The sequence below is a fragment of the Sphaeramia orbicularis genome, chromosome 21 (assembly GCF_902148855.1).
Source record: "Sphaeramia orbicularis chromosome 21, fSphaOr1.1, whole genome shotgun sequence".
NCBI lineage: Eukaryota > Metazoa > Chordata > Actinopteri > Kurtiformes > Apogonidae > Sphaeramia > Sphaeramia orbicularis.
The window spans coordinates 33614541-33641966 of NC_043977.1; the positions used below are offsets into that span (position 1 = coordinate 33614541).

The 27426-nt window shown below is 37.5% G+C and overlaps 5 protein-coding genes across 9 annotated transcripts in view; 2 read left to right on the top strand and 3 right to left on the bottom strand.

Moving 5' to 3' along the window:
- The first annotated feature begins 352 nt into the window (after window positions 1-352).
- Window positions 353-4221, top strand: ube2al (ubiquitin conjugating enzyme E2 A, like). The gene is made up of 6 exons (XM_030124581.1): window positions 353-549; window positions 2153-2233; window positions 2343-2368; window positions 2817-2906; window positions 3004-3092; window positions 3433-4221. The coding sequence occupies exons 1-6, from the start codon at window positions 506-508 to the stop codon at window positions 3559-3561; spliced, it is 459 nt and encodes a 152-aa protein (XP_029980441.1). The 5' UTR covers window positions 353-505; the 3' UTR covers window positions 3562-4221.
- Window positions 4222-5230: 1009 nt separating this feature from the next.
- ing1 (inhibitor of growth family, member 1) lies at window positions 5231-9516 on the bottom strand. 2 transcript variants are annotated; one of them, XM_030124580.1, is made up of 4 exons: window positions 9086-9516; window positions 7652-7823; window positions 6844-6992; window positions 5231-6179 (listed from the first exon to the last, which is right to left on the bottom strand). In XM_030124580.1, exons 2-4 carry the CDS (start codon window positions 7788-7790, stop codon window positions 5547-5549), a joined length of 921 nt encoding a protein of 306 aa, XP_029980440.1. In that variant the 5' UTR covers window positions 7791-7823; window positions 9086-9516; the 3' UTR covers window positions 5231-5546. The 2 variants fall into 2 exon arrangements, with proteins under 2 accessions (XP_029980440.1, XP_029980439.1); XM_030124579.1 differs by having other exon boundaries at window positions 7652-7824; window positions 9017-9515.
- Window positions 9517-10361: 845 nt separating this feature from the next.
- naxd (NAD(P)HX dehydratase) lies at window positions 10362-17431 on the bottom strand. Of its 3 annotated transcripts, none has more exons than XM_030124574.1 (11): window positions 16325-17431; window positions 13636-14004; window positions 13181-13331; window positions 13011-13056; window positions 12826-12914; window positions 12617-12725; window positions 12068-12118; window positions 11850-11954; window positions 11646-11766; window positions 11394-11517; window positions 10362-10551 (listed from the first exon to the last, which is right to left on the bottom strand). In XM_030124574.1, the coding sequence occupies exons 1-11, from the start codon at window positions 16836-16838 to the stop codon at window positions 10401-10403; spliced, it is 1830 nt and encodes a 609-aa protein (XP_029980434.1). In that variant the 5' UTR covers window positions 16839-17431; the 3' UTR covers window positions 10362-10400. The 3 variants fall into 3 exon arrangements, with proteins under 3 accessions (XP_029980434.1, XP_029980433.1, XP_029980435.1); XM_030124573.1 differs by having other exon boundaries at window positions 13546-14004; window positions 16325-17430; XM_030124575.1 differs by lacking the exon at window positions 16325-17431 and adding an exon at window positions 15016-15525 and having other exon boundaries at window positions 13546-14004.
- Window positions 17432-18752: 1321 nt separating this feature from the next.
- On the top strand, window positions 18753-24150 carry rab20 (RAB20, member RAS oncogene family). The gene is made up of 2 exons (XM_030124483.1): window positions 18753-19180; window positions 22980-24150. The coding sequence occupies exons 1-2, from the start codon at window positions 18991-18993 to the stop codon at window positions 23561-23563; spliced, it is 774 nt and encodes a 257-aa protein (XP_029980343.1). The 5' UTR covers window positions 18753-18990; the 3' UTR covers window positions 23564-24150.
- A 32-nt stretch (window positions 24151-24182) lies between these two features.
- col4a2 (collagen, type IV, alpha 2) overlaps window positions 24183-27426 on the bottom strand; it is a 97733-nt gene continuing 94489 nt past the window's right edge. Inside the window, exon 48 of one of the 2 annotated variants that reach the window (XM_030124478.1) lies at window positions 24183-25469. In XM_030124478.1, the coding sequence (XP_029980338.1) occupies window positions 25215-25469 (255 nt within the window). In that variant the 3' untranslated portion in view covers window positions 24183-25214. The remainder of the gene's footprint in view (window positions 25470-27426) is intronic. The other variant, XM_030124479.1, reaches the window with a different exon arrangement.

The following is a 27426-nucleotide window of genomic DNA, read 5'->3' on the forward strand; positions in this document are numbered from 1 at the left end:
CCGGAGTCACGTGTTGCGGCAAGGCTGATCGGGTGTACTCTGCTAACAGTCACCTGTCATCAGACCGACCTTCATCCTGCACAAACACCACGTCACTAACCACGCCCCGTGTCAGACTGTACCATCAGGGAAAAGGGGTGAAATAAACAAATAATGTATATTGAAATACAATCATGAAGACTTATATTTTACAATGTGAAGTATAATTGACGGGAGAATCTCTTTAATGACAATGGCCTCTTCCTTTTTTCCGGTTTTGTGAACATAAATGCATGTGTTACTTAACTGTTGTTACTGACTCCGCTAGTGTTGAACTCGCCCTGTAAACCTAGCTGGCCTAACCAGAGAGTCAGGATTAACGTTATCTGAAAAACGAAGGAAGGAGTCGGGGTAATAGGGAACGGGTTATGGTGTCAAGTAACCATTAAATACGCTAAAAAACGTGACGATAAAATAAGCCCCTATATACGTCTCAGTGTCGTCAGCACGTGTTTCAAGTTAAGCCATGTCTACCCCGGCTAGAAGAAGACTAATGAGAGATTTTAAACGGTGAGTTGCTGGTCAAAAATTATACTGATGTCGACAACGGTAGCGTCAGTGAACTACGATTTGCCAGAACAGCTAACATTAGCATAGCATACATTAGCTTGTCATATTCTGTAATATAACAACAGAAGTAACTAAAGTAAGAAGTGGTCGCAACGTCAGTGCTGTTCACATTGTTTATGTCTTGTTGTGTACAATACCCAAACATTTGAAAGAATTGTTCATTTTATAACCGCTACCCCAGTGACTCGAGGCTAACAGTGTTAGCTGATACCTGTTAGCGTTTCAGCCGACCACAGAAGTGCTGGGTAGTAGGTGGATGCAACCTACCTATCTAAATGAGCCGACGTTTAAATGTTCGTAAAATGTGATCGGTTTGAAGGCTTATCATTTATTAAAACATTAATTACTTGTTTATACGTTGGCACCAGTCGAGTTGTTGCCTGTAGTTCGAGCTGTATGTTACCACCTAACAACTGTTAAACTCTTAATCTCTTTATTAAAGTAAATTTAGAAAACTTTGGTAGACAGACCTATGTAAGTGATTGTAGGACGATTTACTTTAATATGTCATGTTATTTCTTGCGACTATAGCGTTTTTAAAGTGCGGAAGACAAAATCCATATGGCTGTATACCCTCAAGTAGCCATTAAAAGTCTAAGATGAGATAGATTTGATTTGTTTAGAAAAATTGGACTTCTTGTCAGGAGTGCTCAGACAAACCTTGTTCCTAACAGGAATTTACATGTGGGTTCGTGTCACTTAATTGGCTGGTTCAGTTTCATCAATCATATATTTTTATTTTATTAATGTTGTGGATGTCTTTGTCCGGGCTGAAACAGGGATTTAGATAGTTCTTTCTAGGTAGAAGGAAGGCTGCCACAGACAGCTGTCAATAGTGGGAGTGGAAATGAGAGTTATTTGGTAATTCATATGTTATCAGGAATCAGATATGTCTTTGTTGTTATTACAGTTGTTTTGTTGAACCAGCTCTCTATAAATGACATTTTATAGCATATGGTTTGTTGTAAACTAATCTCCTTGTGACAATCATTAAGTCCAGAGGTATTCCTAGTAACCCGCTCCAAATTTTACATTGACAAGAGAATCTACTTTTATTTGGCAGACAGTACAAGAGATCATAGGATATAGAGGTTGAGCAATATAACTTAATATTTTGTGGTCACTTTGGTTTTGTTGATGTTTTTACTATATTCACAAATTGTTGATGAGCATTATATCATATCATATTATGAGTCTGAACTGATACAAGCATATTCATTCATTCATTTTCTGAACCTGCTTTGTCCTCACTAGGGTCACAGGGGTTGCTGGAGCCTATCCCAGCTACTTAAGGCAAAGGCGGGGTACACCCTGGACATGTAGCCAGTTCACCGCAGGGCTGACATATAGAGACAAACAATCACTCTCACATTCACACCTGTGGGCGATTTAGATTAACTGATACCAACACAAGCATACTTTGTTAAATTTTAAGTGTCACATTGGAATTTTGTGGTTTACTTGATTCAATACATTTTTGTCTTTTGTGAAATCAGTGGTATTGATGGTCCACTGTAACACTGTTTTATTTTTATTTATGAAGGCTACAAGAGGATCCTCCAGCTGGTGTCAGTGGTGCCCCATCTGAAAACAACATCATGGTGTGGAATGCAGTCATATTTGGGTACGATCTCCATACAGAGTCATGAGGGACACAAATGTGTTTTTTCTACACAAAAACAAATTCTGTCAGTGTATAATGAGTAACAAAAACTTTCTGTCTCACTTCCCAGTCCTGAAGGAACTCCTTTTGAAGATGGTAAGTGTTTCAGTCAGTCAGTAATGATGCTGTTCACTATGATGCACTTAGTGTATATGAAACATGTCTCCCACCTCACACTCAAAGTCCTTGTTCAGATTTTTAAAATATTAATGTCAGACAAACCATCAGTTATTTTTTATTGTGTGTTGGTCTTAAAGTAATACTCAAATCAAATAAATGTACAAAACTGAATAGTTAAAATACATGGTTATACAACAGTACTGTGTGTTACAAAGCAGACATTTTTGTCTTCTAGATAGAAACTTGGAAGCCAACAAAACACTCTTTATCTGTATTATAAGATTAGTTTCATGTATTTTACATTCAATTTTGTGTTATACCCTTAATCTGCAGTGTTTTTGGTTTGGATCATTTGCTTCTGAAATACATTTACACCCTAAATAATAATACACAATAACGTTGTGATCACTTGTCTGTCCCCCAGGTACATTTAAACTCATTGTAGAGTTCACAGAAGAATACCCCAATAAACCACCTACAGTACGATTTGTGTCAAAGATGTTTCATCCAAATGGTATGGATACTGCCTTATTTCTTGACACATTCTAACTTTGATAACGGTGGGTAGCAATTGATTTTTATATATATTTATTTATTTTTGATTAATCCAGTGTATGCAGATGGCAGTATATGTTTGGACATCCTACAGAATCGTTGGAGTCCTACTTACGACGTGTCTTCTATTCTTACATCAATCCAGGTAGGAAATGCCAATGGACAATCATTCAACAGTAGCTTATATGAATGCTTAGATTTAGTTTACAGCATAAGTTCAATGGTAAAGTGTATTAAGAGCTAGTGTAGAATGAAATTTCTTTACATGACAAAAGATGGAACATTTCAGTACTCATCGTTGATGAGTACCTTGACATTTTACTGGGGTTAGTTAAGTCAGCAATGGATAAGAATAAATAATTTTTCTGTGTTAACCATCATGCACTTCATAGCAATGTCAAGATACTGTTAAAATTGATCAAACCAAATCAGAGTTGTTATTTGTCACCACTGTGGTGTCACCTTCACTTCTTTATTTCTCTCAGTCCCTGCTTGATGAACCAAATCCCAACAGTCCAGCCAACAGTCAGGCGGCGCAGCTCTACCAGGAGAACAAGCGGGAGTATGAGAAGCGAGTGTCTGCGATTGTAGAACAAAGCTGGAGAGACAGTTGACCTGACAATCATGATAGCTGCTCTTTCCATTGTGTGTGCTGCAAGTTTTAGTATCGTACCTCTTAATTTTGGGCCCCCATACCTTTTTGATTTTAAGCTTTTATGCACTTTACCTTCAACTTCCCTTCATAGTTTTTTTTTTTGTTCTTGCCTGCCAAGAGGGAGATATTTTTCTATTCTGTCCCCCTTTTCCAGTCCATCAGGGGAACTGTGCTGAATCTTGCCTTGATGATTTGTCAGTATGGACTACTGGGCCACTACCCAAGAATTCTGGTGTATTCCAACTTGATGTAATAACTCATCATGACTAATTGTTTAATGTCTTGGAGGATTAATCAGTTAACCCAGGCGATGCTCTGCTCTCTAAGTTGATTATCACAGCAGTTTGTCTGGGCTCCAATGCTGGTCACTCTAGATTTTCTTTGGGGAGAACACAGCCCAAGCTTCATGGATTACAAATTAATCAGACATCTTTACACTGTGTCTTTGCTGTGTTGTGAACTCTGTTACATGCATGAAGAGTGTATTCATGTTATTTAGTACACATGTATATAAGAACCCTGCAACTGAATTTTATGTACAGATTTTGCACTGGTTGTTCCCCATGTCATTTTTTTTCAGCACTTGTAAATAAATAAAGGCAATTTCGTCATATCTACATCTTTATTCAAATGCAGTATTTCACTTGAAAGATTTTCCATGTATTTGTGAATTAAGTTACAAAATCCAACTTATTGCAATCAGTATGGAGAATCTTTTTCTAAATATGAGCATATATATATATCTTACGCAATAAGTTTTACAACGTTTATAATAAAAGCGTAAGTATTTTGCAGGACATCAAAAACCACACAACGGAAACTGAAGGAAACAGTGATCCGAAAGTAACCCTCACGTGGACCCGGGGCAGTCATATCACTTCGATAAGGTTTTCAATCCGATCATTAAGTACACCGTTTTTTCGCGAAACTTCGTGCGGTCCACCATAACTGTAACAATGTCATTATTACGTTTTGTGATTAAAACGCAAACGCTTATACTGGATCCCCATTTTAAGGCTTGACGTAACGATGTTAACTTCCGGTTGATCTCTCGACAAACCAAATGCTCTGATTTCTTCTTTTCTTGTTTTTGAAACGGTAGCACCCAATCAGGAGCAGCCAAAGATAAACTTGAGGCAAGATCTGACATGCACTTGGTTTAGTGCGCATGTATGCTTTTGTTGAATTTACTGTTTACAGTAAATGACGGAACTTTTTGTTCTCCTAGCCGAGACCGGAAAACTATATTTGAAAATGAAGAAGCACGTTCATTGTCGCTCTGTGGGTTTTTTTTTTTACAGTAAGTTCTGTATTTTTTTTCTTATTAGTCACATAACTATTAATCCCTTCATGTGACATCATTCCAGTATACATATTGTCATAGCCAAAGATGAAAAAACAGATGATTATTGCTCGACTGTACGGGTTGAGATTATGCATGCATTAATACACAGAGACCAGTCAGATGAAAAATAGTAAAAAATTGCTTGGTTTTCTACACCATACATGCTTATTGAGCATGTATGTAATATAATTTCTGACTCTTTTCATGACTTGTGGGCCAAGATTTACTTCGTTTCCAAAATAAATACTGTTTAACTTTTCTATTAATAGTACAATGACAAAACTGCTGTTGAGAAATAATTTTATTACTTGAACAAGTATAAGTGAGTGATGTTGCATGCATGTGGAAAATAAAGCGGCTGTAAGTGCAAGACGTCCGGTTACAAACATGCAGATTGTACTATGTCCTTTCTTCACAAATTATTCTGATCAGGAGGGAGTTGCCTTAGTTCTCATCTATGTAGCAATTACAAAAATAATTATTTACAAGATCACTCTCTTCAGTTTGTTACTCTTTTAAAACAGCTTTAACAGCAATTTGACACGAACAAGACGTTAACGTTTTTATTCTACAGTGTTCATTAGGCTGGGCAGAGTGAGCTACCTGTTGTACGCCCTCTCCTTCTTGGCCCGCTCTAAGGCTTTGTCCATTGTTTTCTCATTCTCACCCCTACACTTGGGGCAGAACCACTTGCCTTTGGGCTTATGATGGAGCCCTACGCAGGAGAAATGAAACCACTCAATGGGACATTCATCATTATCACAGCCAATCATCTCGCCATAGGAAACCTGTTCACACAAGCAGTATGTCGGCTCATCTGGATCAATGGGCAGGTCTGGAGGCGACACTTCCCGCTCAGACTTTCCTTTTGACCTTTTCTTCTTTTTAGAGGATGCTTTTGCCCTCTTTTCCCGAGATACGCCTACTCCAACTTCTTCAGCATGATCCAGACCCCCGTAACTCTCCCGATTTTCTCCATTTTTTTGACGTCTTGATCGCTTCCCCCCAGCTTTGTCTCCTCCTCCTGAGCCTGAGGTAACTTCATCACGCTTTTTGTCATGGTGGCCAGTTTTGCCTGGAGTGATGTTCACTGAGGATGATGACATCATGGATGAAGCGGTGGTTGTCAGTGATGTTGCCGTGGTAACATGACTCTCTGGTACTTCTTGTGAGGAAAGCAGAACTTCAGAATGCCAATCTATTTGTCTTGTTCGGTTCTCAACCAACTCCACCTGAAACAGAAAGGTTCTTATTTTAATGTAATAGCCTTTATGCTGTTTGTAGAGTGTGTAGATGACTGAGAACTGGTCAAGTTTACACTACATTAACAAAGGAGCCATGCACTCATTCATTTTGTGAATCAGACAATACATAGTAGGGAGTTTAAATAACGTTAGGGTTACTGTTCAAGCTGATGGAGGAGCTAAATAAACAGTTAAATGGGTTTTTATTTACTTGGTACTGATGTGCTAAATGCTAGTATTACAACAGTATGAGAAAGTATCTGAATATTGTATGGATCTGAGGTTTTAATTATTATCATCAGTTTCAATTACCTTTACTTTAAGGATCACCTCATTATGACTCAAGCTTAATTTTTAATGGAAGCATATACAAAAAGTTACCCTTTTAGAAAATAAATAAGTAAGCTATGTATCTCCCATCTGAAGGAAAATAATCTATCTTTATTAAATCCATACAGAGGTTAAATACTCCATTCTGAGTGTATTTTAGGCAATACCAGATAAATATATACTGTACAATAAGTATTCATTTTCATAGTGTAGTATCTCTGCTACATATAAACAACAAATATTTGAGCACTTCAGCACATTCAGATCTTGGAACTGCTAGTTTAGCAGCTCCACTGGAGCATCCTGAGGGTGTTGCACATACCATTTGACCAGCAATCTGAATCTTTTCATCTCCAAGTTCTTGACTGCGAATCAGTGCACGCTGAATAGATAACTGAAGTTTGCGCCTTTGAAGCGAGTCAGATTCTCGACAATATCGTTCATAAGCATCATCAAGCTCCTTAAGAACATCTGCCAAAGAAGAGGAAATTTTAAGATACAAGAAAACTGTAGTTAAAAAATTCTACAGCTACACACTTAGACCTTACTATTTGTCTTGATTTTTCATTAAGTGGTGTGAAGGGTGCTTTACTTGCTCAGGTAACAGCTGAGCATGACACTCAACTTTGCAGTCGGCCTACTACAGTCTGAAAATAACTATCACCTACAATACAACAGCTATGTTAAGAATGAAGTGTTCAAAAAAAAAAAACTGGGTCATTTTTGTGACTACATAACAGTTGAATTACATTCACCTGGGGACAGGAGGGCCTCTTGGTTGACAGTGATAGTGTTTCTAGATACTAAACATTGTGTTCATATATGCAGCTACACTGTGCAAGTGAACCTCATAATGTAAAATATACTTTGTTATTTTCCTTTAGCATGAAAATTATGTGAAAATACAGAATATTAAGGCATTGACTTGTTTAAAAGTAGCTGGTTAAACATTCATGTTCTCTCTTGGACACTTGAACAAGTAATTTATTTGTACAATGTGTCAAATAAAATACTTTTTTTTTTTTTTGCAATCTAAAAGTAAGTGTTACAGGCATAAGTAACATCAACATCTTTGATATAGCATATCAATGTCAAACTGTGGCAATGTGGACAATGTCCAGCTCCTTTACCTTGATACTTGGCGTCAATTTCCTTCATGAGGGACACACTCCTCTGTAAATCAAAGGGCAGCGATTCCACCAGGTCCAAATATTCCTCAACATACTTGACAACAACATGGCCTGGGTCGCCATTGGTCGGGTTCAACATAGTCAATCCTGTGTTGCACCGGGACACCCCGACCCTTTAAAGTAAGAAATGACAATTATTATTATTATTATTATTATTATTATTATTATTATTATTACTATTATTATTATTATTATTATAAACCAATGCTGCTTTAACGATGCTTTTTGCAGCCTAATTGAAATCGCTGTAAATTACAATAGATCCAAATGTTGTGTACATTTATTGGTAATTATTTGTTTACAATAGACGTCTCTCCTTTATGTGACGCTCCATCTTTATGTGTACCATCTCACGGATGCGGCACGGATGCGAATACATACGCACATGAGTCCCCAGCCATGTGTTTACTCGAAAAGCTGGATCTCAACTCTCAAAATGCAAACGGGGGAGGGGAGTTATTTACAATCAGCACCGCTAAAAATTGCTACGTGTACAACGAAATCTGCCGGTAGACAGCCAACTGGTTGAAGGTCAGACAAACTAAGAATTAAATGACAGAGAGATGACAAGTATTTGAAATAGTTATTCATTATGTCTCAAAGAGTCCTACAAGGTCTCCTCCACACCGATGAAGAAGACAACAAAGCTAAGCAGCAGTGTTAGCTAGCTAGATTTCCCGGGGAACTAAGTTAGCTAACACTAACAAGCTAATGTTACTCAAGTTGTGAATGAAACTGAAGGGGCATCCTCACATCTAACCTACCACAAATGACTTTCATATTGAAGATGACTTCTTTTCAAATCAACAGTACTTGAGATGAATGACTATGTACCTGTGATAAATAAGAAACAGCTAGCTAAAGTAACGTACCCTCACAGGGAGTTCACGTCAAGTAACTAGTAACCAACTTTCTTCACGTTTCTAAGTTTTCGACGAACGGTTACCCAAACAGTTTACAAAGCGACATTTTAACCTTATAAAGTCAACAAAATGTAGTCTCTTACCGACAAGGTATATGACTAAACGAGCTACATATTGACAATAAAAACACAAAGATTGACGCCAAGTGGATCGTTCAACATTCACTCCGATCAGCAATCACAACATTTTAATCAACAATGCCAAATAACCTATTGTAACAGACAAACCATCTGTATTTGTATCTTAACCAATATTAAAACCAGATATTTTGACGCTTTACGATTTTCATGATTTGTATTCGTTATAACTTAGGTTAGCAAAATTAGCTTCTGGTCGCTTTGTAAATACATATCGGTAATAACCAAAGTACACCGTTAATCACCTCAAAATGACAGTAAAGATCGGTGACCGTATGCAATGCAGCTGTTGAGTTTCTCGCAGAAGAACTAACCTTGTGTGGATGTAGTTTTTCTGTAGATATCTCGGTGATGCTAGTCTTGCTCTTCTTGCTAGCGCTACGTCGTGTGTGATGTGTGGAGCAGTTACTGCAGCGACGCAGGTCTTAGCCTATCAGCTAATGTTAGCCGTTAGCTCAAGTGCCTTCATCTGTGCGCATGCGCGACACTAAGACGCGGCGACCACATACTATTATAATACTCGTTTAAATGTATTTGGATGATAACGCTAAGAACATACATTGGCTTATCTGTTTGTGCCACCATTACTTATCTTCACCTGTGATGACAATCAGTAGTATGGTTCATTGTATGTCCAAAGAATAGTAACACCGTCTGGAGCCCACTGTAACTTTCCATTCACTATATCAATATTGCCACCCTGTGGAAATATTCATAAACTGTCAACACGTACAAGTCTCATTTTTTACCACTACAACCCAATTTATTTTTGGGGAAAAAGGTCTAGGGGTTTGATACCGTTTTAATCCTTTTTGTTGGTCCTCTACTTCAATGTGCCAATCAACACATTGAAATTATAATATTATTAAAGTATTAAGAGAAAATAAGTCACTATAGGTAAACTCCTTTTCAGCTAAAAGTATTCAAGTACAGCAAAGACTCACTGAGCAATAAAATAATCATGTACATGATATTCCTGGATTAATATTACTTCTTCATTAATATGCATATTGAATTTTACTGCTGTAGATATTTAAGGTTGAGCATATTTCAGCTACTTACGTACTGTTGGATGCTTTGATGTACCATAAAGCATCATATTCTGGATATATTTTTGTCAAATGCACCAGTGAGAACTATGCAAAAAAGTTAATTTCTAATCTCTGAAAAAGTCTGTGTTTAACTTAGTTAACCACCAGATCCAAGAGGGGTTTTCTTCATTTAGCTTATGTATGACAGTTTGCAACTTAATTTATGTGCAAATATAGTGTAGAGAAAAAAAAAGTACAGTATTTGCCTTTGATCCATAGTGGTACATATTTTATAAAAAAAAAAAAAAAAAAAAAAATAGAATGAAGTATCTGATTTGTGACTGAATTAAAGTAATGTGACATTCCACTACAGTTTATAATAATACATGGAGGACTATCTTTAGTTTTCTAAAAAGGTTTATTGTATACAGCTGTTGTGCATGTTTTTCATTGGATTTTTGAAAACAGTCATCATTCAGTTTTCCACCCAAAGTCTAGCTAAAAATAAATTGTATATGAATGTGTACTTTTTGAAAAATTAAATACAGACAGCTTCATAAACACTTTAAATTTTAGACTTTATTTTTTACGGAGCATTTCAACTTTCAAAGAGCTTTTTGAAGGCTGAACCAATCTCCTGGATCATGTCTGAGGTAGTGGTGGACCTGCCATATCGCTGGAATGCTTGACTGTTGCACTGTCTGGTGAGAGAACAGGCCCCATATGCTGCAAGCACTGATGGATTCACACTAGAGGGGACAAACAATTAGAAATGAACAGACGCATTTACTAAAACAAAAAGTTATGTGTGCAACATTACAAGGAAAAGAATATAATGGTGTTTTCATACATGATCCATTAGTTACTCCTGAAAGACCTCCAACTGCATTAATTACCCATCTGCTAATTAATCAGATCTAGCATTTATTTAAAAAAAAAAAAAAAAAGAAAAGAGATTCAAAAGAAGAGAATACAGTCTCTGCAATTTGACATATTAACAATTACTGAAGACAAAGGAATAGAATTACCACCTCATTGTGGTATGGGAACAGAAACGCAGGTAGTATGCAGCTATTGTACTTAATATCCATGCTTTATAGAGATGTAATGTAGACTATGAGGGAGTTGAATTAAGTCCATGTTGTGGTGAGATGTAAGTTCTGCCTATATTGACAGGTCTAGCGAGAAACATTCTGCCTTCATTTAGAGAAGTATAGCGCTGTATAAAGGACAGAAAAATGTTTTTACACATCATTTTATCAATTTACGCTATTACAGGTGTGTGAAATATAATAAACTTAATGAATTCTTGATTCTTTGATTAAAAATGGGTTTGTAATGTTATTTTACCATCAAAATCTAAATCAGCTCATCCTTGAGTTGAAGTGAACATTTGAGCCAAATTTGAGGACAGTTTGTCAGGCTGTTTGTAATAATCAGGCATACAAAACAGCAGCATGAACAGATAACATGAAAACATATTCAGAGGCCTAACAACACGGAATATGATTTAGCAAATTGTAGGTAAATTATACTCACTGCTAGTACCTTTTAAAAGTATACAAACTACTACAATTGTAAAATAATGTACCTCCTAAACATTCCCGCTGCTGAGGCACTGTGGGCCCAGTGTGCGAGTACTCCCATTGATCCGGACAGAAGGTCACCCTGTCCACCACATCTTCTCCCACTGCCCTCAATACTGCATGAAAACACTAAAACAAATCACAATGAAAAAAGAGCTCACATAGGCCTCAGAATAAATATCTCAGCAGTGATTTACACCAAATAGAAAATACGGATGATGAAAAATGTTTTTACTTTGTGTTAGCCTGATACCAACCTTTAGTGCCGTCTGTAATGAGATCCTGTTCTCCTTTTAGCACCACAGTGACGTTACCCATGGCTCCACTGAGCTCTGACACACAGTGTTGGGGATCACTGCTGTCCATAGGCTCATGGTGCTGAGGTACCAACACAAAAACAAACAGAAACACTTGATACAAGCTGTATTCACTGATGGACTGAAGTGTGATTAGAAACCTACCAGTGCCTCATACAGTCTGGTGAATTCCATGAAGTTAGGCGTTAGGATGCCCTTCTGGTATCCTTCAATAACAGATGGCTGCTGAGTAACTAGCCATAATCCATCCTGTTGAAAACAAACCATACAAACACACATTTAGTGACAAGTCTTGGTGGCTATGTAAACAAATTCCAGTTTGTTCAACAGCAGGAACAGATTTTATCGACACATGTACTTACTGCATCAATGACAATGGGAATATCTCTTGCTTTAGTCCTCTCTATTACTTCCTACAGGAGAGAAACAGAATAAAGTAAATGTATATATGATTCAACAAATAACCCTTATGTGAACCTAAGAGACTGTCTAAAATGTTTAATTAGCATAATTTGGTGTAATAGCTCTCGTTTTCTGACATATTTTCTGATGTATATAGTATGAAGCAGTGTCCATGCACTTCTTTCAAATGTTAGAATCACCAGTATGAGACCTTGAACCTCTATTTATTTTGGCATAGTCGTAAATCAACACAGCTGGTAAACATGAGTGTGCTACATACTAAACTCCTGTTTACTGGGAAATTTCACAAGCAGCTTTCAATTTTATTTCACAGTTGCCTGTCATAGGGAATCAACAACATACAGGGATTTCTTATGCTGCTTAAAATCAACACTGTATTCAATCTGACAACACAAAAAACAAGAATTTAATCTTTTTGTGGTTCCTCTTACATGGGTGGCCTTAAAGATTGGTATAAGTAAAAGTGAGTTTGAATATATTCTACATGCCTTGGCTGTTTTCAGCAAGTGGTTGTCTCTTCCTAGTCCAGGTCCCACCACAAGGCCGTGCAATCTTGGAAGCCATTTTTCAATCTCTTCCACAGCATTTGGACTGTCCCTTGATACATAAACACAAAGACACACTTACGTCACTTTACATGTATGTTTACTTAACTTTTGCCATGATTCCTATCCTGGTACTTAGTATGAATACGTACAGAACAGGATGGACTATGAGTTCAGGACTGTATGATTTGATAACAGTTGCAGCATCTTTGGTGCAGAACACATGAGACAAATCAGCCCCCTGAGGACAAATGGAAGATACTGTCACTTCATCAAAACTGACTTTATCCTAAAACAGGCTAGATTTTATAATAAAATCTGTCCAATGATTATTTACCACTTTCAGTGCAGAGATGGCAGCAAAGTACGGTGCTCCAGTATAACTTAAGAGAATGAAGATGGATATAAACATTAGGACCATTTTCAATATAACAGCAAATCCAACTTTTGTTCAGAAGATATTTGTATTAGAACATCAAATGAGAAGTTGATTTTAGCAGAACATACTCCTGGCATCCGCCAATGATCCCAATTCGTCCGTCCTCTCCTTTGTGCTTTTTGGACGTTAGTGGAGGGATTATGCTTTTAACCAATGAGAGGATGTCATCGTCCATACCTCTATGTGATGCAGAGCCTAAGCTGTAGTAGCGTTCAAACACTGAAGAAGCAAATAAAGGAAGAGTTTTGAACAAGCAGTGCTAGTTTATCTTATGATTATAAATGTCAAAACAACAATTAATCAAACCCTATGATTTCAAACAGTGACAGCTCTATCCCTATATTTTATCATTAGACTTGGTACACCTTTAGTTTTCCATTTTCCTCTGACATATTCCGCCTCCAGGCTGCACGCATTACACTGAAACTTATACCTAAAGGCTGGGAATCTGGGTTCAACAGTTGACTCTGTTGGGTGAAACAGTCTGCCGGTGGTGACGGGCGTCTGAAGTGACTGGACTGACCCCGTGTGCATGTAGGGCCCGCAGTGGCGAACACAGTCGCACGGCCAGGAGGAGCGTTCTTAGAGGGGGTAGTTGCAGAGTTGGGTCTGGAGGTGGATGTGGAGGAGATGCTGGAAAACATCTGACCCAGCATCTGGAGCATGTGCAGCTCTCTGGCATGTTCAGCTTCTCTGCGACGGTCTTCTGCCTGCAAACGCTGCTCCTCCACCCGGTAGAAATTCTCCTCAGCCTGAGCGCTCTGCTCCAGGAACTGCTCCATTAGTTTCTCCATGGGAAAGTTAGCACGCCGCTTCCTCTGGCGTTTCGGTGCTCTGGCTGACAAATTACTACTGGCTGAGTGGCTGCTGTTTTGTGGTCTTACCGATGTGCCTGAAGTGGAGAGGAGTGATATAATAATGTGATGCATTTTTGTACGTAAAATAATCATGGTGGAACATACAACAACCCCAAATAAAAGGGTGGGATAGCGTTGAATATGCACAAAAAACCCAGAAAGCAGTGATTTTCTATTTTTTCTCTATTGTAGAATAGAATCTTGTATGAAAGCAAGAAATCTTATCAGGGTGTCCCAGTTTTTTTTTTTTTTTTTTTCATCATTTCATCAGCTAATAATTTAAAAAAAAAAATTTGTTTGCTCTTTTTGCTCATCATTATCTTTTAATCATTTTTAAATTTTTTCATCTTATCATTTTCTCAGATGATGTCTTTTTTTTTTTTTCCCTTTGGGGACACCCTGTATTTATCCTTTCCTGCCATTCAAACATGGACCACCATATGATCCATCACAAATGCTTGAGTATGCATAACACTTACTTATAAAACACAGTACTTTCAACTGGCATGAACAGATATAACCATGTATTGTAGTGACTGACAAAGGTTTGGCATAATAATTCTGAGCCAGTGTGGCATTACCACTTAGATACGCTCTCTTCCACAAAAAAAATCGTCGGATGATCTTGTCTGTCAACATCGGATGTTTCAAATCAGATCCCTGTTCAGAGTTTTTCTTTTTAAACCTCATTACTTTTCCAAAAGTGTCCCCTTTCTAATCTTATTTTCTATTACAGATATAATTAGTAGGAATGGATTAAAATTTATATGAAAAATTATGGATTAAAATGCCCTCAGAATTCATAGCAATTTTCCGAAAAAAACAAAACAAAACAAAAAGAAAAAAATCTGATCTTGTGTTTACATTACATTATATTTTAATGCGTTTTTATTCTCCTCACTGTGACCTGCTTTTGGAGCAAAACCTACGCGTTGGTAAATCAAAGTGGTGGCACATCTTGGCATGATGTTAGCAACATCATTTTGTAAAAAAAAAAAAAAAAAAAAAAGGCCATTTTTAATGTTAGCATTAGCTTGATCACTCACCTTTCTCAACTGAGGACGAGTCTGTGTCACAGTCAGAATCTGGATCCATTACTTTTATGTTACACACCTCTATCGGCAAATTGTGCTGCGACATTGGACGTTCACATAGTATCCTGTCCAGCTCCTCAAAAAATGGACAAGTTATTCTTTTCTTATCACTATCTTTAGCTTTATGATAAAGCACCTTTAGACGTTTAACTTTGCGTTGGCATTGCAGCCAGCTCCTCTTCCAGCCATGCTCATGCATTTGTTTTGAAATGTCTTCGTAAATGCGCCTATTTCTGTAGGAACAGTCCAGTTGTGCTTGGACCGCGCTATCACTCCATAAAGCTATTAAACATCCCGTTTCTGGATGGCTCCAAGGACGTGAATCTTCCATTTCATGCAATTTTCGTCTGATTACCTAATCTGTGATTGAGTGCTCAAACGAACGTGACCTAACAAAAGAGGGAAGATTCCAAACTCACCCGCTCCAACATTGATAAAAACGTAACGGCTAACTAGCGGCTACTTCGCTTAAACAGTCACATGCATCACGTGAGCCAATGGTATCCGTTTCCTGACGTCAACCACCATTCTCCTTTTGTTTACGACAGTTTGTCTTGCCGTACAGCAGAGCACAATTCTCAGTCCTTCAGATAAACGTTATTGAAATGCTGGGGTGTTTAACTGCTTTTAAACTTTGGTGTCAATGATACAAAGAAGAGCAATCAAAAGTTTCTGTGTTCAATTTCATGAGAGACTAACAGCTGCCGTAAAAGAGACCCGCCTGTCGCAAAACCACCACACAACGATAATTTCGCTCATTTTAGGTGTCATCTGGAAGTCGCTAATTTTCTAGTTTATGCATGAGATGTTAAAGATGGACACATAGGCCTTTTGACTGTTACGAAAGCAACTGTTATTAAAAAAAATTGTAGAAAATAATAGTTTACTCGTGACACTCAGTCTCCCCTCCCATCACTGGGCTCATATTCAAACAGAACAGCCTCTGGTCTCTGCGTGCCAGACTACATCCAGATGTGGCCAGACAGATCCGATCAAAGACAGATGACGACGCATTAACGTTTTGCCCTTATCTGGACAACTTAGCCGGGTACCGTTCGCATTTTAATACCAGGTCTAAATGGGGCCACATACATGTATTTTGTCTACAGTGAAAAACAAGTCAAGGTAAATTTAGAAATACCACTTTCTGGTTTTACCTCAGCTGCTTTCTGTTTTTATGTGCATTTTCTTATTAGGGTTGTAAACAAAACATACAATTAATTCATGTATCTCAAATGAGCTAAATGTCTTCAATACTTACTATTATTGCCCACTGTCACTTTAACTGGAATAGGGATGGGAATAGTCGGGTACTCCAACTTCACTTCAGTCTCCGCAGGTAAAGGACATTCTCCTGCGCACTCAGAGTATGCATCTTGAGCATCATCTCCATCCTCCTCCAGGCCATCCCCGGCCTCCTCTCCTCCAACCCCACTCTCTATGAATTCTTGTGGATCCAGAGCGGGCCGGTTGCTCAGAATCCTCTCCATGGTGTCATAAAACTTACAGATTTTATGATACTGTCCGTTGTTCCGTAGATTTCCTTCCTTTGCTAACAAGTACTGTCTCTTGAGGCTTTTGATCCGCACCCTGCATTGTTCAGGGGTCCTCTCAAACCCCATGGCCCCCAATCTCCGGGAGACGTCGCGGTAGACGAAGCTATTTCGGAAGTTGCCATCCAGAGCTGTCTGGATGTCCTGCTCCCCCCAGATGTTCAACAAGGTCCGCGTCTCTACATCCGACCATAAAAATCCCCGCGTTGTGTTTACTTGCATGGCTGACCCAGACAGGCTTTCTGCTGTGGAGAAAGCTCCACGTAAATGAGTTAAATGGAGATGTTGACACTGCGGATTATGATGGACGTCTGGTCTGGATGTCTGCTCTAAGCTGCATCAAAGCCGCGGGGTGTCGCTAGCCCAAACAACGGCAACTAGATGTTTAGGTAGTTTAAAACGCTTTGGAGAACTAATATTTTTAGTTTCCAACTTGGAAATCATAACATGAGCTTGTACAGATCAACTCTTTGTATGCTAGCTAAACCTAGCCCGACAATGTTTATCCCTTACGTCGTTTGGTAAATGCGTAGCTTATTAGTGACATAGACACTGACTTGGGATCGGTTTTTCAAGCCCTATTCACAACCTTAACCTTCACTGGGGAAATTGCAAAGCTGACCTCTAATCAGTCTGAGGCAGTATTCACCTTTTCCTTTGCTGTTCCACCGCCCATGCTAGGCTTCTGCCGGGTCCTAGAGACCCAGAGCCGGACCCATTTACTGGACTTCACTGGACCTCCTACACTAAACTAAAATAGAACATGTAATGGCGTGCAGCCTAGCTACAACCGGCCTCATGGTGAAAATACATGTTAAAATACTGGTTTGTCGTTACCTGTCCCGTTCAAATAGACCAATGTGACGAAAAGCGACAATGCAACTGTGGTAGTACAAAACCACAGCATCTGAATATGTTGCGGCATGCTGTCACTCCCTTATTGTTTCATTAAACAGTAACCACAGTCACTGATACGTGTAGTTATTCCACCAGTGGATAACCCCAGCTCTTCTTACCTAAACTGGAGCTGCGTTTCAACGCTGACAACTGAACACAAATGATCCTGATCATGAGGAGCTTTAACCGACCGCAATACAGGAAGAAAAGGCTCGTGATGCATTCACAGACACTCGGATAATTTATAAATCCAGCGAATTCTATTACTACTACTACTACTACTACTACTACTACTACTACTACTACTAATAATAATAATAATTATTATTATTATTATTATTGTTATTATTATTATTATTATTATTATTATTATTATTATTATTATTATAAAAACTATAATCAGTCTTTTTTGAAAGATTAAATGAAGGTTATTATTACCTGGTGTGAGTAAAGGTATAGATTTGGTTGCAAAAACAGTAAACAAAATGGTAAAGTCACTTTACCTCATTGTCTTTTTAATTGTTTATTTTTTTTCTTTGACATATGTGCTTTTCCGGTCTTAATTTTTTTTTTCATGGTTTTAGATGTGATGTTGCATCATGATAGAAAAGAGATGCTAATACAATTGCATCTGCGTGATGTCTGCATGAACTAACTTTTTCTTGCCACTACCATTTTTTGTCAACAAGGAGGACATGTCCAATAAAATGTATGCAAACCTGAAGACTGTGTACTCTACTGCAGATGTCTAAATTAATTTTTTTTGTGAGGAACAACTCTACGCCCATGACCTGCCACGACCCACTCGTGAGAAACCATCAACCAGTGAGAAAAATCCGGGATAAACAATACTAGTGTTTTGCCCCGAATTTAGTCTCGTAGGTGACAAACACTCCTCTCAGAACCTTGTATGTCGTTCATTAGATCCATACTGTGCAGCTATAGTTCATGTCAAACCCAACTATAAATTTGAACAAATAAAACTTACCAAACAGGTTATTCTCTGTACAAAACTGCCACTTTAAACGTTACAATAAAAGACTAAATCAAATTTGTATTCTTGTTTCGCTCACTTTTCCATCTTGTTTCGCTGGTGTTTGTATTTTTATTTTTCGGAACTGTTTTATTTCTAACTTTACAGTCTTGCTTAATAGTTAATAGTACAAGAGGGAACTACCCAAAGTACGCAGACTGTGGCAGAACCTAGCAGACACAGATCAGGGTGAAACAGCTCCTTGATCCTTCTTTAGCTCTTCACCTACTTCCTGTTTCACCTTAGTTACTTTCTGAAGTTGAGATTCCCTCATCGGACCCGAGAATGAGCCAACTCCGCGCAGTCACGTTGTCACAGATGAACTTTACTTTATAAAATGGCGTATCTCACGAGACTGCGCATGCAAAGTCAAATGAGGTTTAAGAGCTAGAGCGTGTTTATTTATTTTTGTTGCTGAAAAGAAGAAGAACGCCAGCATCAACCATGCCCGAGGTGTCGAAGCTGAGGAAGCCCGACGTGAAGATTGTCCTCCTCGGGGACATGAACGTGGGGAAGACGTCTCTGCTCCACAGGTACACGGAGAGGAGATTCAAAGACACCGTCAGCACCGTCGGAGGGGCGTTTTTCCTCAAACAGTGGGGACCTTACAATATCTCAATATGGGACACAGCCGGTAATACCCTCGTGTATTTTCCTCTGACTTTCCATTCACTGTCTTATCGCTTTTTGCTCTTTATGTCTGATAATGTGATCCAACCATCACCTCTCTACAGAATAAACAAATCTGGTGCTATTTTCTAACATTTATAAAAGACATTGTTTCATTACATGCTTCTGGTTTTGACAACCATATCATTTATTTCAAAACAGGAGAAGATTGTAGGACTAATGTCTCCTTAAACAACAAAATACATGTCTTATGCCTTCTCATGAGTTTAATTTTAGTATCCATTAATAATCTGCTGTTTGGATGGATTATTAAGGTAATTCTGAGGAATATTGTCAACGTTTTTTTTTTTTTTTTTTTTTTTTTTTTTTTAATTTTTATTGTTTGAATTCTGTACAATACAAACATAAGGGACGTTTTTGTCTTATAAGCCAAATTCACATTTACTTTTACAGACACTGAAGCTAAATTCAGGATGGATTAAGTAGGTTGAAGATACAATGTAAAGAAATACTGAAGTATCACTAATTTGAAACAAATTATAAGCATAAATCCTTTAGGAAATTCCATAAAATAACTCACAAGAGATTAATCTTGTGCACAAAATTGTGACTTGTTTTAGTATGTAGTAGAAAAGGGAAAGATTATAATAAAACCCCTGAATGGTTAATTTTTTAATTTTTAATTTTTTTTATTCGTGGCATTAAGATAAGATGGGTTTTATTTGTTACATTCACAGTTGTATGTTGGCTAGTAGTAGCACAGTGAAATGTATTTTTGTACCTGCAGACAATAGTTAAATATTAACCTCATGCACAGCACACAAGATAAACATATAAATATATAGGCTATCTAAAAAATCTAAACTTAAACCATCGAACAAACAGGCAACTTGATTTCTTAAACTTTAGCGTTATTTACTTAATAAGCCATGTAAACTTTCTTCTGTTACCTAATTGCTGAACAGTGGGGATGTTATAAAATCATTGTACATTGCGAGGTATTACTCAATACTGGATGATTCTGTCCTAATCGAAGCCACTGTCACCTTCCATGACTCTGCACACGTACTGGAAACTTTAGCCCTACACAGTCCTGTCTGTTTGAGACTTTAGAAATAATGAAGAACACTTAACTTTGATAAAAGATGTATGACAGATGATAACACAAATATAGGTAGAGATGTCGTATATTTACTAACTTAATTCAGTCGCAAATACCCCCAAAATAATACACTCTGAGGCAAACAACTAGAGTTTTAATCATCAAATTTATTCCCTTTTTCTGTAACTGCATACTTTCTTTAACTATAAACAGACTGTTTTTTTACCTTTTTGGCCACATTAGTTTTTCTGTTTACTAATAATCTCGACAACAGGCTAACTATGCCATCATTATGTTAAAGTAATTTAAGTTGGTTTATGAGAAGAGGAGCGTTTTACTCATCATAGTAAATAAAGTGTAGTACTTCTAGGCCATTGAACGACTTCATAACTAATTTTGATAGAGTTGTCCATGATGAAAAGAGTAACAGGGTGGTTTAGTATCCTCAAGGTGTTGGTGTATCCTGTTGTAGGTATTTTCTTGAGCAGCTTATTAATTTGCCATTTATTAAGCTGTGTCATGTGATTCTCAGCCAAACTGTTGAGACATTGAATTTGGATACATTCAGCTTTCATTTTCCTCATAAACTTCTTAACTTGTCTGCTCATGTCGTCTGTAACAGGATAAATTGCTGCTTCCAATGAATAAGATTACAAATAAGCTACATTCCAGTATTGTGTAAACATGAATTACAGTCAACCCTCTTAGGAAACTAGTCACTTCACAAAATTGCAGTGAGGTTTTAGAGTCACAGAGATGAGGATAAGGAAAGACCATGTGACGAGTGAGCCTTTTCCTGTCTACGTTCCCTAACTCCATGACATTTGACGGCAGGAGGCTGTTGCATTTGTTACAGAGAAATGCTGAATCAGTAGTGACTCATTTGAAAGCTACTATCAGCATTGGACAGCCATGTGAGAGCAGCTCTTCCAAGAACTTGGTCAGAAATTTGGCTCTAAGCATCAGCACATACAGGCTGCCAGCTGCTCATTTTTCTAAAGTTTTTTATTCATTTCAGTCTGATAGTTTAGTTTCAAAGCCCAGAGCTGGCTTGGCTCTGGTCCCACATCTCCGACCCTGTTCCTCTTAGTAGTCACATGACGGGGCTATGACAGGAAGACTTGACTCCCCTGTATGTGCAACACTTGCATAGATATAGTAACTTTCCAGGCTGACTGAGAAATGTCCTTTTTTTGTCTCTTTAACTTCTTTTTATGTCATCCGTGAGGTATTTATGATGAATTAATGTGACTTTTGACACATGAATGCTAACATACACATATAACATTAGAAATAATAAGGGTATAGCCCTTCATCATACCATTTTAATATACTGTTATTGGAATTCTAGTTTACCAAAGGTGAGAGTTTTAAAGGCAGAGGGAAAAAGCAGATAACCAATAAATCTGTTGAGCCGTCCCTACTGTTAAAGAAATTCAACAGTTTTACAGAATTTCTGTCTTTGATTTTATTAGAAACTAAATAACTCTTGAACTGTATGTCTAAGTAAGAATAATAAATACTTAGATGAAAAACTCAGTAAATATGGATCACTGGACATCAAACTCACAGTACTGATTCGCTGCATTAAAAATGTAATATTAAACTAGGGCTGGAAAATAAATCAAACCAATAATTTAATTAATCAAGGGTTTTGCCTTCTGAAAATTGTGAAAAAGTCCTGAATTGTACAGAAGTCGGATTATTCCTCTGGAGACATTTCATACTCAACAAACACTCAAGGTGCATCCGGTTTGTTTCTTGTAATATTTTAGCTGTGAATGTGTTTCTGGTTATATTACCCAACTCTACATTAAACTATATTGTAGATGAATCTATTTGTGGTTTTTATTTATTTATTTTTTGCTATTATCTTGCAAAGTTAGCAGTTCTCCTTAAGAATGTTAACATTAGCCACAAACCACTATCTGAGACAAGTTCTGCTGATGCTGGGGTCGTATCTGCACCAAATAATCATATGATCTGTTCTTGGAATATTCTTGTATCTATATGTTTTTTAACAGCAGGCATTCTTAATTTATAAGCTAACCTGTTGTAGATAAAACTGTTTTTGTTGTCACATATATAAAAACAGCTTATAAATCAACATTTTATGTGTCATCTGCCAGGTTTTTCATCACATTACTTCACAGAAGAAAAGTCACATTTATGAGAAATGTAGATTTTATTACTTTGTCAGATTGGCCGATAATTATTTCCAAATAGGTCGTTTATTAAGTGCAGGTGGGTACCATAAATGCTGGCTTAAGTGCTACAATAAACCCTGCCTTTTATGAAGGTTAAAATGTGTAGTTTTTTGATGAAAATGTATGTTGATTAAGGTCTATCCTGTAAATGCAAAGAACAGATCATTAGAATAGCTTGAAAAGTGACTATAAAGTTGTATCAACGTGTCACACAAAAAGTAGGATTCATGTCAGCGTTGTTTGCTTGAGCGTTGTGTACCTAATGAACTCTTCGCTGAATGTACAAACCAAGAGACGCCCGCTGTAACAAATTATTCACACACAATGTGCCCTTTCAAAAAAACCCCTGCAGATTTCCAAAACAAAGGCCATTTGTTTTCACTGTGTTGTACAATTCCTCTTTGTGCTGTATGTCCTGTAGGATGACTGTTCATATGGTTTAATGTGCTGATGGGGTTTTAATGAGTCATGATAATCCACCTTTGTCTCCTCAGGCCGCGAGCAGTTCCACGGTTTAGGCTCCATGTACTGTCGAGGTGCCGCTGCCGTCATCCTCACCTATGATGTGACCAACTGGCAGAGCCTGGCTGAGCTGGAGGAGCGTTTCCTGTCCCTGACTGACACCGCCAACCATGACTGCATCTATGCTGTAGTTGGCAACAAGGCCGATCTGACAGACCCTAAAGCCCAGGTGCATCAGGACTCAGACAGCGTTTCAGAAGAGGGTCCCAGGACTGAATCACAGGTGCTGTCAGCTTGTCCCACACCACCAGCCTCCCCCGTGTCCCTTTCTGGCTTGATGCTTCACAAACAGGTTACCCATGAGGACGCAGTAGCTCTTTATGGGAGATTACTGCGATACAAGGGCCTGGATGAAAAAGCCAGCCTACCTGCAGATAAAATGTGCTTTGAGACAAGTGCAAAAACAGGCTACAACGTGGACACATTGTTTGAGACACTGTTTGATCTTGTGTTGCCTTCCATCCTGAGAAAGAGAAATGAGAACAAAGAATCTCCCACCGTCGACTTAGAGGATTGCAGGGGGACTGGCAAGAAAACCAGATCTTCCTGCTGCTAGGATCTGCTGAAAGCTGAATGGAAATATCTCCACCAGCAAACACGTCTTTTTTTTTTTTTTTTTTTTTTTTTTTTAAACTAAAAGACTGTGGGTAAGGTTAGAGCACTGCATCTAAACTGTGATGGTACTACATATTTTCCCTGACTGAGATCTCTTAGATCTACATCCCATCAATATGTTCACACATTTCTGATCCTGTGAAGAGTTTAGTATATTGTCTGTAATCTAAGGAAATGAATTGTAAATGATCACTCTGTACTATGAGAGCTTCATCCAAACCACTGAAACTGCACTTACATTTCAAAGGTGTGTCTATAAGCAAATAACACACATAAGTCAATCACTGCTGTTTTGAATGTTTTTTTTCTGAGAATGTCACTAATGAAAGGGCACTAATATTTAGTTGGGCAACACATTGCACCATGTTGTAAACATTTCCTAAATCACACTTTGTGTTACCAACTTTCATACTGATTTTTTTTTACATGTTAGTTGCACATCTTGGAGATTTCAGTGAGTGTAAATATACTTGTTGATTTCTTTTTTTTTGCTTTGAAACCTGTCATAATAAAGATTTTTATTTTGCAGATTCCCCTTGTTTGAGTAAAATGACACGGTCTCAGAAGTATAACAAACAACATTTAATTTTTACAATCCAATAAAATTGTCGTGTTATGGGAATGATCATAATGACATTAGTTAAAACAATGCTGTCAGTATATTTTGGCATAATCAATCTGTCTGTTGCTAAACAAATGTGTCTGGGTGAATTAGCCCATTTGACCCAATTTTCTGTCTGCCGTGAAAAAAAAAAAAAATTCTCAGGATCACTGACCAAAGCATTGATTTTTTTACAGTCAGACCTTTGATCCAAGCTGTTTACATTCTGTGCTGTTGGCAGTCTAGAATAATTGAGTAATCAGTGGATCTGTGTGGGAAAATAAGTGTGTCATGGGTAAATAGGATATGCATTCAGAAACACATGGGGAGAGAGATCAAGTTCATTCAGTTGATACATAAATACCAAGAAAATCAGTGCATTTGTGTGAACATAAGGTGTATGAAAAACAATAAGAAAGTTATTGCAATCGATAAATGCATAAATCAAATAAAAACAGATTTTTGTAAGAGCAATGGAAAAAAAAATAAATCAGGGTAATACTGTCAAAAGTGTCAACCAACAGTTACTAAACACCTTAAATCAGTTCAGTTGGCTGAGATAAAGTTAGTGGCTTGAAAAACCCTAAACAATACAAACATCTAGATTACCTGAAGCAGTGCATACACATGGGCATCTTTGGTTCAGCTGTACTGTTCGATTTCTGTTAACAATGTATATAACTGTTGAGGTAATAAGTTAAAAAGTAAGCACCAATCTATATTTAACACAAAATATACTTGTCTTCCCATAATGCCTTTGATTTCATTATGGGGCTTCTCTTGTCTTATCTACACTGGGGCATTTCTTCCAAAATTGAAGGCATCGTAGAGTCATTGCATATCTGAGCTCCTCGGATCAGGGAAAGGGATGTCATTTACATTGATTTAAGTTTTATGTCAAGTCCCCCTTTTCATGTTATTATTACATAGAGAGACGACACCAGACCACTGTCAATAGAATAACTTTGTGTCAGAGTTACAGTGGCCTTTTTCACAAGTTCTTCATGCAGACCTGGCAGCGGCTGATGCGTGACAGGAGCTGGCCTGCTTTGAGTGTCTCTGATGCCGGGTCAGTATGGAACGACTGATCTATGGATGTTAGCCAGAAGCTGTGTTCATTAGCAAAGTAGTGGCATGTGCCTTTAGCCCCGTTACACTCAATGAACGGTGTCGTACGGAAGTCCTCTAAGCAGGAGCCGGGCGATGACAATGACTGACCTCCACCCTCATTTCCTGCTGCTGTGTGCTGTGAACAAAGGTGAGAAGGAAAAGAAGTGAAATACAGGCTCAAATGACTGCCCTTACAGTGTTTTCAAGTATTTACAGGTGTGACAAGATGATATTTGGTTAAAAACATCAGGCTTTTATGCCACAGTTCTTAAAAAAAAAAAAATCCAAAACAAATATGTGGGAAAAATAGTTAAGTTTCAGCAGCCATAACCTGTTCATGCAATTCTTGAATATGTTTTATAAGGTCAGTGGAAACTTGAATTTTGGCCTTTGACCATGAAAATCTTTTCATGTCATCCTGGAATTGAGGTAAATAAATTCCCTACCAGTATTCCTGAGTAGTAAACCCTTTCATGCATGAATTATGAGAACCTTAATCAAGATTTTTTTCCTGAGTGTTTTTATTTCTATTTAGGCATGAAAAAAACAATGCGATTGAATTTTTTTATGAATCTATTTTTCACAGAGTTACAAAAATGTCCACTCAGCTGGACAGCATGCATTTGATTTTTCAAGCAAAGAAACATATATATACAAAACCTATCATCATAAAGTGATATACTGTGTGAAAACTATAAAATATATATATTTTTTAATGCAGCAAATCTCATGTTTTCACACATTTTATCATATTCTAATACTAGTTATGGAAATAATACGCAAAAAAAACAAAACAAACTTTTTGTTTGAAAAAATTAGTAGTTGATTTACACTCAGACATGTTAGTGCAGATCAGCTTTATCAAGAACAGCAAAGTTACAGTAATGGTCTGAATGTCAGTGTAGATGATGCATGAGCGTCCACTGTGTTGGTTGATATCCTCCTGAGACCGAGGAAAGTGAACATTTTTAGCTTTTTTTGTTTTTTTACATTAAACAGTCATCTTGATTGGAAACTGCATAATGCAACAGTTTTTTCAGGTACATTTAAAATTTTTTTTTCATTTATTTATTTTTTTTAATGGAATGTCCTTCACAATGAACAGCATTTTTTTAGTGAAACTGTCAAACATCCTCTACAGAGGAAAAAAAGGCATTGCTGGGTCTCAGGAGGACATGGAACTAAAACAACTAAACCCATGAACATACAAGAGAACAGCTGGAGAATAGGTGTCCACTGTAGTGACCACTATGCATTAAAGGGTTAAAGTAATGAGAGGGAACTGACATGGGGTCACAGTAGCCTTGACCTTTAACATTTGGTCACCAGCGTATGTGAGCAGAGATACCAAATTTGAACTAACCAATGGTCAGTCCTTACGATAGAGATGTGTGGACACATCTAATAATCACATCTACTGTGTAATGTAAATATATTAGAGACACTGGCACCGATAGTGGCGTTAAGGTTAAAAAGTACCAATGCATCTTATGAACATCCAACAAGAAGCATCATACAGTCGCGGAAAAAATTATTAGACCACCCTTGTTTTCTTCAATGTCTTGTTCATTTTAATGCCTGGTACAACTAAAGGTACATTTGTTTGGACAAATATAATGATAACAACAAAAATGGCTCGTAAGAGTGCAATTTAAGAGCTGATATCTAACCATTTTCCATGTTTTCTTGATAATAACCAAAATCACTTCAGTTCTTCCATCAACAGCTATGGCATTGTACTGACAAAAACAGTGCTTTTAGGCATTCCATGTTTTCTTTTCTGTCTGTTTTAGTCACGTGATAAACACAGGAGTTACTACTTGATTGCATAACCATTTTTTTTGATGACTTTTGATGGTCTAATCATTTTTTCCGTGACCGTATATTTCTACCAAAATAAAAACAGTAATTATATGAAAGCTTGCTAATTATGCTGCAATATTTTGATGATAAAGAGGCAATGATTATCAGCACAATACGTAACTTGCCTACAGCTATAATAACATTCTGTACACTGACTTCTGTGACTTTTACGCTAGTTACTGTTAAATGAACTTGGATAGTATCGACAAACAACTGGTTCCCAGCAACAC